At 37.1% G+C, this 11,561-nt stretch overlaps 1 protein-coding gene across 1 annotated transcript; it reads left to right on the forward strand.

Moving 5' to 3' along the window:
• Positions 1–239: 239 nt before the first annotated feature.
• glra2 (glycine receptor, alpha 2) lies at positions 240–10,973 on the forward strand. The gene is made up of 9 exons (XM_056754630.1): positions 240–638; positions 1,344–1,465; positions 2,962–3,029; positions 4,423–4,646; positions 6,126–6,208; positions 6,288–6,425; positions 6,503–6,717; positions 9,203–9,352; positions 9,723–10,973. Exons 1-9 carry the CDS (start codon positions 568–570, stop codon positions 9,993–9,995), a joined length of 1,344 nt encoding a protein of 447 aa, XP_056610608.1. The 5' UTR covers positions 240–567; the 3' UTR covers positions 9,996–10,973.
• The last annotated feature ends 588 nt before the right edge of the window (positions 10,974–11,561 follow it).

Raw genomic sequence — 11,561 nt, forward strand, 5'->3', positions numbered from 1 at the left:
TTTTTGAAGGAGTATTTAAGATTTAAGTTGATGCTTAAATGAAACACAATAATGATGCTATGAAAGAGGAACATCTGAGCAAAGGACCCTTTGCTTCACCTCTTAATTCAGATATTTCAATCACAACCTCAGATTAAGAATCCACTCACGACCCAGCTCTCAGAGACCGTTGCGCATGCGCGCAGAGAAGCGTGGAGCTGCCCAAGTGCTGAACCCGGTGTGTCATTTGAAGAGACATTTTAAACACAGACAAACACATCACACTTGAAGCTCTGGAATAAAATCTTCGTTGCATGACAGTTTCACGTGTCATCTCTCATCGCGCTCTGTTCAGTTCATCTGAATGAGAAGCGCGCGCTGGGTGCGTCTCCACACGCGCGCGTCCTGATGTCGTTCCTTTGACACATCTGGAACATGAGCATCTGGACTCGAGCGTTTCTTCAGTGTTCGCCTTTACCCGAGAACATCTCCAGTTTTGCGTTAGTTCGGATGAAAGAAAAGTCGCTGTTTGGAGCGCGTTTCTGACCCCGCGCGCGTCCATGTGGGAGAACGCGCAAAGCCGGAGGAATGACTCGCGCTTCTGTTAAACTCCTAACAACTTTCCTCGCGTGTTTTATAGAAATACACAACTTCTTCAGGTATGTACCTCAGTTATTACAGCCACAACTTCACAGGTGCGCACTCGATGACATTTATAGTGTAGACATCTAAAAAGAGCATCGTGCGCGTTGCTATGGTAATATATAAGAAAAGGTCTGCAGAAAAAATGAGACATAAAGATAGAGAGAAATCAAATCTCAGTGAATTGTGCAGAATTAATCTCACTTATTCTATTCTATTCTGAACGATCATTTTAGTTGACGATAACGTAACCAAACGTCATAAATGTCATTGGGGCACGATGTCACATATAGGCATTGAGACAAAACAATTCTTATGTTTATTATTTACCTCTTATAATCACTCATTGCTTTGTGTTTTAGGTGTATTATTATTTTAATAAACACAATAATGTGCAGATTAAATGGCTGGTTTAATATAGTGAGGGTTTAATGAGCTGTTTTTTCTGTTTCTATGTTAATGTGTTAGCTGATGCCCATCATGTGGTGATGCTCTGATCATGCGGATCTCTTTTGTCATTTAGCTGCAGTGTTTTCAGCAAATGTTGTTTTCTGGAACACTGAGAAAGTTTTTGGTTATAATCTTAGAAACACCTCCCAATAGAAACATAACTGTAGAGAAAAACACACTTGTGTTGAGTGTTTTGTGTTTGCTGGTTTACTTGCAGAGGAACGTAACTCATGTTTGAAGGTCATGAATTGGCGTTGTGTTGTGCGTTTCAGTGTAACAGAAGGAAAAGAGCATGAAAGAACATCTTCGTCTGCAATGTCACCCTCAGATTTTCTGGATAAACTCATGGGAAAGACGTCAGGTTATGACGCCCGCATTAGACCCAACTTCAAAGGTAAGACACACATCATCATCATTCTCACTACACATGACATACAGCAACTCTTCTTATTCTCAAACATCTTTTCATATTTATAGATGCTTTACTATTGTTTATTCATCACTCTGTTAAAACTAATTTGTTTACTTTACTTAATACAATTGTGCAAACTCGTTTCCTTGATTCAATTAAATAAGCTTAACAATACTGGGTTGAAAAATTAACGTTTAACTTACGAAAATAAGTCAAATATTTCTGACGAGTTAATCAAAAATAATCATTATACTTTACTTAAAAGTAAAATTGTGTTTCAGGAACTTAAAATATTTAAGTAAGTAACTTTTTCATGAAATGAAGTTTAAATGACTTAATCTGTTTGATTATTTTAAGCATTTGGTTTTACAGTGCAGATAGGCAGAATTCTCCACGAGACAAAAGAAGGTTTTAGAAATACTAAACATTCAGTACCAATGCTCAGTTATTTTTGTGTCCATGACCTGAATTGTTGTGATCTGTGGTTTGTTTGACATGTTTAGGGAAATGAGCACATGACAGTTACTGTGTGTTATACATAAGAGTTGATATTAGATAAGTGTCATAGAAAGCTTCAGTTCCAGAGGGGTGATCTGAACCCATACCATGAAAGACTGTGAAATCTCATGATTCTTCTGCATTATTTAGCGCATGCATGCTTGAAGTTGAGCGTTGTGTGTCGTCTCCTCCTGCGTCTCTTGAAGTGAACGAGTGCCAGGATTCTGTGGGTTCATCTGTTCTGCTTTTATTTGGCTTGACTGAGCGTTTGTGCCCAGGAGTGATTCAAACTTTTGTTGTGAAACATTCACGAGCTTCAGAAAGCCTCAGAGACGCTTCACATGCTCAGTAGATGAGTTTTTCTTACACATTTGCACCTCGAGTACCCTCGTCAAATCTTTTCATGATTTTCAACAGCATGACAGACTATAAGATGTGTTGGATTGTAAAAAGAAAGGGATGAGAATAAATTACCACGGTCTGTTTTGAATACGCTGAAATACTCAAAATTGTATTTAAAAATAAAAGTGCTTTGAATCATTGCCAAAGATGAAGCATTTTCAGTTCCCCAAAGAAGCATTTTCCTCAAAGACTCACATACGAATCATTTCTTTCTTTTTATAAATGAAAGAACATTTATCCACTAGAAAGAACCTTCTTCAGGTGTTACGCCATGGTCATGGGATGGACCTCAGGGACGGCACATTCTTAGAAACAAATGTATAGTATAATGAAGTGTAAGTGGATCTGGATAAACCCGTCTGTAAAATGCATAAAAATAAAAGTTAAAGGTATTTTTGTGAAAGTGTTCAGCCCAGAATCATTCTTCTAAAGCATTTTGAAGAGTGTAGGTGAGCGATGAATATCCACGCCTAAAAACATTCCTAAAAATAATATGATGATGGTCAGTTTAATATAGATTTTTTTTAAATGTACAACACCGTCTCCGACGAGAAATGTCAATCTTGTTTGTCTTTCAGGTCCTCCAGTCAACGTGACATGTAATATTTTCATCAACAGTTTTGGCTCGGTGACAGAGACCACCATGGTAAATTCAGCAAACATTCTTCCTCTGAATGAGATCATAACTTATTTAACATGACATCATGACATGATTCAGATTGTGTCATTATCACTTCACATGAGCAGAATGTTTCTCTTCTCTACAAGAGTTTCATTAGTTGTGTGTAATGATTCAGATGATGAGCGTCAGGAAATGATTCTGTTGTGTTAGCAGCGCAGCGGATCACATTAATGCTGTAATCTTGAGAGATATTCACACGCTTCAGGGGTAAACAACAATTACAAATCTAGTCATCTTACATTTATCTTTATCAGGAACAACTAACAACAGCGCCAAGTTCATCTCGACAACATTATAAACACAAAGAAACCAGAAGATGCTTTAATGAAATGTTAAAATAAAGACAAAACACAATGTTTGTGAAGTCAATGTGTGATGTGTCAAATATTCCATTCCATTTTCTACCGCTTATCCGAACTACCTCGGGTCACGGGGAGCCTGTGCCTATCTCAGGAGTCATCGGGCATCAATGTGTCAAATATGATTTGATGAAATAAATACAATTAATATGAAGATAATCTTTAAACGTGGACTGTACACACGCAAAAGTGTTTTAGAAAGACGTCAAAAAGTTTAAGATGATCATTTATAAGGTATATTTTAGTGTCTTTCACAATGTTAAAATCGAACAATGAATCAAACTTTATACTCAAATACCAGTAACAAAAACATTCAGTTTTCAAAGAACTATGTAGTAATTTTTGAATGACAAGCACTTTCTATTGTTATAGTCACGACAAACTACAGACAAAGATAGAGAGAAGTTACAGGATTCATTCTTTAAGTCATTTATGATGTCAGACCAGTGATTCTCAAATGTTTTTCTTGTAAGACCCCTTTGTGTAGAGTACATTGCTTTGCGGTCCCCCAAATAAAATCTTAAACTTAGACTTTTAATAAAACCAAAAACGTCTTCAGTGATACAATGCTGTAACATCCATTCTTTTGTTGTTGGTCATAAAATGTAGGATAATTTAGAATCAATTTCTATATTTAAAACAATGCCACAAAACTTATCGCCCCCCTGGATCCATCTCAGGCCCCCAGGGGGTGATAAACAATGTGTTAAACAATGTCAATCTTTCTGTAGAACTAAACATAAAGTGAACATGCACATGTACTAATACTGATGTCTGAGTAAACAAGAACAAAGAACTTTCTGTCTTCAGGGCATAAAAGAAGGTATTTAAAAAATATATATAACCAAACACCACTGAACTCCATGGACTTCTGTTATAAATATGAATAAAACTATGATCCTGAGCATGCCTCTTCAGCTTAAGTCAAGAAAAATCAGTAAATGACCAATGAGAGATGTGTTTTGAATAGAAACTCACTTGTTGTGTGAATGTGACAGGATTACAGAGTCAATATCTTCTTGAGGCAGAAATGGAACGACCCGCGGCTGGCGTACAGTGAATATCCCGACTCATCTCTGGATCTGGATCCGTCTATGCTGGACTCCATCTGGAAACCGGACCTGTTCTTCGCCAACGAGAAAGGAGCAAACTTCCATGATGTCACCACAGATAACAAACTCTTAAGAATCTTTAAGGATGGAACGCTGCTCTACAGCATCAGGTATGAAGTTACAGATCACTGGATTGTGACGTAACGTCGGACTTCAAACTCACACACTTGAATAACTGCTTGATTTCCATTTTATATTCTATTCAATAAGTCTTCCATCAGGTTAGGAGAAATATTGCTATTCATACATGAACGTTTTTTTTGTCTTGTAGAATCTTTCTTTTAGTCTAAGACATCTAAAATCTTCAACAAAGTTTAGTTTTTCCTCACTTATGTCAAGAGCAAAATGTCATGAAACTGAATGAAGTGATCAGCTCTTAAACCTGAAGCACAAGATGACGTTAGAGGATGATGATGATGATGATGATGAAGAGCCTGACCTGATCTCATCATACTCATTCAAAAACCTGCATCGGCCTTTCATCTGTGCGTTCAAATAAATATTCATGATCTGAATCCATCAGAACTGAGATATCTGATAACTCCTGACCTGCAGATCCACCTTAAAACAGTGTGCTTGTGAAACAATGCTTAAAACATCTTTAAAACAACATCTATTCACTTGAGAAACAAAATAACACAAGTGTTTACAGAATTCTGTCACATTCACAATATTAAAAGTTAAAACATTCACGGGAACCTCCACACAACTACACTAAAGGTTCTTTAATCCGGACAAACATGATTCTTTTAGGAATCTTTGATTGAAATGCTCCATCTTAAGCATCTCTGTGAAGAACCTTTTTTAAGAGTTTTTCTTTGTTTACATTTACATTTATTCACTTGGCAGATGCTTTTATGCAAAGTGACTTACAAGTAGAAGAGCACATCAAGATTTTTAAAACGCTAGTTTACAAGAACATGATACTGGAGGATCAAAGCTGGAGTCAGTAAAGAAGAGAATGAACCACCTTTTCTTTTTAGATTGACAGACAGACAGTTATTGGTTACTCAATGAATGCAGAAGAGCTTTGAGCTGTTTTTTGAAAGTTGTGATGGATGCTTTTTTTATTTAATTTATTTAAGTGCGTGAGAATTGCTAAAAGCCAAACTAATAAGTTTAAAAATTATTTTCTTTCCACTTTGACAATACGTTTATTTGAAACCAAACACAACAACATTTTGTAGGATTTTCCTGCAAGTAAACGCTTGGGTCACAGTGCTTCACAAGCGAATGGATGTTGTTTTAGAGACGTTGAGATAATTGTGTCGGAAAAACACAAGAAAAACACTGAAGCGGAGAGATTTTGAATCGCAGACACCTGCTGATCAAACAGATTCTATTCGCCTTGTTTTTCCCCTTAGACTTTTATTCCAAGAAAGAAAGAATACCTGTGATGCACTACATTCAGCTGACGTGACCCACTTCCACAAACACTTTTCTATTAATAGACTGATACAAGACATCAACTCCTCACGCTCATCCGTCTCCTGTACACGTGTGTTCTCCATCACTTTACTTCTGCAGATCAGATCTAAAACACACGCACGCACTTATACCTTTCATATTGATTGTTTTCTTGTTGACAGGTTGACATTAATACTGTCGTGTCCGATGGATCTAAAGAACTTTCCCATGGATGTGCAGACGTGCAGTATGCAGCTGGAGAGCTGTGAGTATTTGTCTGGATCGTCTGGATGATACCAACAGAGTTCAGGTGTGAGTTATGCTGTGTGTGTTGTGTTGTTCAGTCGGCTACACCATGAATGATCTGATCTTTGAGTGGCTTGATCAAGGACCGGTGCAGATGGCTGATGGTTTGACTCTACCGCAGTTCATTATGAGAGAGGAGAAAGAGCTGGGTTACTGCACCAAACACTACAACACAGGTCAGAACAACGCAATTCACAAACCCACCGATCCGGTGTGAAGTTATTAGCTGAATCAGACGTGTGTTTGTCCTCAGGTAAGTTTACCTGCATCGAGGTGAAGTTCCATCTAGAGAGACAGATGGGATATTATCTGATCCAGATGTACATTCCCAGTCTGCTCATCGTCATTCTCTCCTGGGTGTCGTTCTGGATCAACATGGACGCCGCTCCGGCTCGAGTCGCGCTCGGCATCACCACCGTCCTCACCATGACAACACAGAGCTCAGGCTCCAGAGCTTCACTGCCAAAGGTCTCCATGTCTTTCTGTGTCACCTGTAAAGAGTCGGGACGTTACGGGATGCATTTAGATTTATCTGCATAAAAAGATTCTATTCAAGTTTATTTTTATAGAGCTTTTACAAGTTGGATTTCATCAAAGCAGCTATACGAGAAAACCAAGAAAAACATCTTAAGTTGAACACACAGAAAGTAAAGCGTGAGAATCAGACACAAGAGATTCAGAAAATAAAGACGGGATTGATCTTAAAAGATCTATTTCTCGTTTACTGCTTTTGTCCTGATTTCCAGCACTAATATCTGAATATTCTTAACTCAAGATATATTTACTCCAGAAGAGAAATGACCTGAGACATTATGTCCTGTTATCACACGGCTGGTTGGACTGCTTGATTCTGATTGGCCAGTCGCGACATTTGCAGGTTCATTATTCTCAGATAACAACCTCTCAAAACTTGTAACACGGTAACCCGGATGCAGAAAGTCAGTTGACAAGTTTTTTTTTGACAAACGAAATATAAATATGTCTTTTAACAACATATATGATATTATATTTACAAATGATTCCACCAAATTTCTTGTTTGTGACGTTTGAACGTCTATCTTGAAAGTAAAACATCTTTTCCTCACAGATGGTCTGCATTCAGTGGAAATGAAATCAAATATTTCAAGTTTACATTTCATGTTCAGTTTTTATCTCGTGTGGCAAGTAGTCATGTAATAATCGTGATAATGTACAAGCAGCCGGCTGTTATCACCAAATAAACCCCTTCAGTGTGATACAAGACCCTTATTTCTGACATAACAACGGCTGCCTGTACATTATTACATACATAACGTCCGGTCAAAATGAACTGAGATTTGTTAAAAACTAGAAATCATCATCATCAAATGCAGAGTGATAAAATCTATTTGTTTCCCTCTGATCTACACACCTCATCTACTCCATCTTGAATTTTACGCCCCTGATTTCTTTAGTTGTGAGCGAAAACTCACTTAATTTTGATGATGTTTTTATTTTTAATATCGTATGTCATTTTTCTTGTCAAGTGTTTGTGTCTTGACTTAAAAATATTTCAATAATTTTACTGGAAATCAAGACAAGAGCTAAGTAAGCAATGTTTTTTTTTGGAGTGCCAATTGTGAACAAGCTTTGTGGAAGAGTCCTAAGACTGAAACCATCACAAATAAAAATACACAAATCCATCTCAAAATACAGTGATGTTTAACTTTTATGGCATTTCATAAATAACAGAATAAACACATCTCTGTATGTTTGAATGTAAAAGGAATAATTAAACTCTCACTCAGCCTTATCTCCAGACAAATCCTCAACTTTCCTTCTGTGAAAGAACAATCCCAATAATAAGAGATTACACAGAACATGCATGACTGTTATTGAGATTTGTGCAGAATGAATACATGAATGAAGCTTAAAAACACAAAACGTCATTTAAACAGGTTTTCTTCTAAATCTACTTCTAGTTATTATCAATAAGTGAATGTACAGTAAATCTCTCACCTCAGACCATCATCATCATCCTCATGAGTTTCATTGATGTATATGATAAACATGAGACTCACATCATCAAAGCGTCTCATGGTCGCTGCGTGTTCAGATTTAGACCTCATTCTCGCATGAAAGAGAATATAAATATTTCATAGAAAGTCTGGATTAAAAACAATAAAATCTGAAAACAATTAAGAGGGCGATTAGTCTGTTACCCATAATCCAAATGATCTTCTGTCATGAGCGCCGCTTTTAATGTACTAAACCTTCTCACTGTTATAAACCCGTCTGAATGTGAGATTAGTTGAACTTCACTTTAATCCTTTATACACCCTGAGATGATGCCCGTGTCATTATGATAATCTGATATTTAGATCTTTTTAAGGGGGGAATGAAAGCATTCGTTATCAGACTGACAATAATCTGATAATCCCATAGCACAGGACGATTACAGGAGATTTGAATAATCATATAAAATAAACAAATACCATGTTTCAACAATGATTACTGAAAAGTGCAAAAACAAATATTATATTATGTGACCCTGGATCACACAAGCAGTGTTAAGTAGCACAGGGACATTTTCAGTGAAAGAAAAAAATACATTGTATGGGTCAAAATAATCCATTTTTCTTTTATGCCAAAAATCATTTAGATATTAAGTAAAGATCATGTTCCATGAAGACATTTTGTAAATTTCGTACCTTAAATATATAAAAACTTTATTTTTGTGAGTGGATGACCTGCTACAGTGCCTCAAATTAACAACTTTAAAGGCAATTTTCTCAATATTTAGATTTTTTGCTCCCTCAGATTCCTGAGTTGTAAACTGTGGATTCTCTGCCAGATATTGTCCAGAACTTACATTAATAGAAAGCTTATTCATTCAACTTTCAGATGATGTATATATCTTATTTCTAAATATTGACCCATAAGATACATATGTAACCAGTAAACTGATTTGATGATTTTTGATGTCTTCTGACAGGTTTCGTATGTGAAGGCGATAGACATCTGGATGTCCGTGTGTCTGCTGTTCGTCTTCGCTGCTTTACTGGAATACGCCGGCGTCAATTTCGTCTCCAGACAGCAGAAGGAGCTTCTGCGCTTGAAACGAAGACAGAGACGAAACCTGAAGGTACAGACATTAGAAGAAAACTGCATTATTCTGACAGAAGCCTCACAGCGATTTGAGATTCAAGCATCTTTTGTCACCTGAAGACACGATCACACCATACACAGAACAGAGAGAGAGAGACACAAGATCAAACCAATAAACTTCCCAATAGAGAACACTGATGAGAAATGCGAGCTTGTGGCTTTAAAAGTGAAATCATAAATAGGACATAAACTGATTTTCCTGAACAAAATAAGACCTATAAGTCTAAAAGTCATCTCATTACTCTGCTTGATTTACAAAACACCTCTCATGTTGGATCCTCCAGTTGTTTTCACACTCACATTTATGAAGGAGTTTGACATCTGGATCATGTTTATTCTTCACGCAGGAGGACGAGCTGCAAGACGGACGTCTACACTTCACGGCCTACAGCATTACATCATGTGTTAAAGACGGAAACGCGGTGAAAAGTCCCTCGATGAACAGCGTCCAGACGCCGGGCCTGAAGGACACAGAGCCAAACAGACGCAAGTTTCTGGACAGAGCAAAGAGGATTGACACCATATCCAGAGCGGCGTTCCCGCTGGCTTTCCTCATCTTCAACATCTTCTACTGGATCACATACAAGATCATCAGACACGACAGCGCCAGGAAAGTCTAGACGCGCTCTTTCATTCTCCTGCCAGAACATCCGGCTTCAGATGTCTGTGGAGACAAACACACGTCTCATGTCACGCCGGGACAACAAGTGGAGCAAAATAAGAAAGGAATTAAAGTAGATTGATGGATAGATTTCATGTCTGTGAATATATGAAGAGTTTATTTCCTAAATGAGATAAAAATGTTTTATTATCGTGTATTCCAATTGATATCAGTCAAACTGCTGTTGGTTTGTTTTGATTTAAGTCATAATAACTCAAAAAATACGGTTAACTAACACAATAAAAACATGATTTAAAAAAAAAGTTAAAAACGGGGTGATCTCATTTTGGAACCAAACTCTTCATGTGGAGTTGTCAGTGTTTTATACACACGATCTGTGTTTTATATGATTGTCTTTTGATAATGAATTGTGTAGGAAGTCTTTTCACTCTCAAGGTCGAGTACAGAAGTACACAAACACAATCTGAGATCCATCTATACATCTGCATCACACCTGTCAATCATATTGACTCTTCCAGATGTCATCCATGACTCCATCGGTTTGATTCTTTTCTCAGCTGTTGTCTTGAATGATGTTTAAATGTTGAAGAACAAACATTGTACAGTATATGACGGATCAGAGCGTGACTCTCTCACTACAGTATCTGGACGTCAATCGTCACTGAACAACTTCAGAAGTGACCCATCATCACATCACACTTCATCTGTATCAGCATCTCACAGATCTGACCCTTCAACACAAAACTGCATTTGATGCAAAATAAATGAACATTTTCAGTCGTCCACACGCTGTGGCTTGTGTTACCATGGAAACCAAATATACCTGCAGTCAGTCTGGAGCGTTTATTCTTCATTATGAATTTGTTGGTTTTATCCGTGGTAAACCCACATCACTTAAACAGCTGACTGCTTCAGGTAATGTCAGGGAAAAGACGCAAGAAACATCCAGCTCACATTTCAACCCAAAAGAGAATTGTGCTGAAGATAGTAGTGTATTAATACAGCACTTTTATAACTGGTTAAATAAATAAGAACAAAAAACAAAATGATTTGTTAGTTCGACAAAAAGGGACTTCAAGATTTGGTGTGAATTCAACATGAAATATTAGTTAACTCAAATGTGCTGCAAACATGTGTTAACTAATAGTTTTTAGTTGAATTAATTCAAAGTTTTAAGGCAACCAGGTTTTTAAGCAAAAAAATGTAAATTCTGGGATCATTTACTCTCCCTCAGATTGTACAGGAAGATATATAACAAATCTCACCCCCCATTGACTCCCATAGTAGAGAAAATAAATACCATGGCAGTAAATTGGGATGAGATCTATTTGGTTACTGACAATCTTCTAAATATCTTCCTTTGTGTTTTGCACAACAAAGACATTTAAACAGGTTTAGAACAGCTAAATGGTGACAGAATTATAATTTCTAGGTGAACTGTCCCTTTAAATTGACCCAACATTTTTCTAACAGTATCATGGTAACCACACATTAACATGGTTTTACTATAGTAACCCTAGCCGTACCATGGTATTTGCGAAACTGTGGTTATACAAACTGTGAT

This window comes from Triplophysa dalaica, chromosome 8 (genome assembly GCF_015846415.1).
Source record: "Triplophysa dalaica isolate WHDGS20190420 chromosome 8, ASM1584641v1, whole genome shotgun sequence".
NCBI lineage: Eukaryota > Metazoa > Chordata > Actinopteri > Cypriniformes > Nemacheilidae > Triplophysa > Triplophysa dalaica.

What these genes read in the sequence shown, in the direction of transcription:
- glra2 (XM_056754630.1), top strand. Translation starts at nt 568, where the DNA reads ATGACTCGCGCTTCTGTTAAACTCCTAACAACTTTCCTCGCGTGTTTT. An exon ending in CCAGAGCTTCACTGCCAAAG is followed by an intron (nt 6,718 to 9,202) that starts GTCTCCATGTCT and finishes GTCTTCTGACAG; the next exon opens with GTTTCGTATGTGAAGGCGAT. An exon ending in GACAGAGACGAAACCTGAAG is followed by an intron (nt 9,353 to 9,722) that starts GTACAGACATTA and finishes TTCTTCACGCAG; the next exon opens with GAGGACGAGCTGCAAGACGG.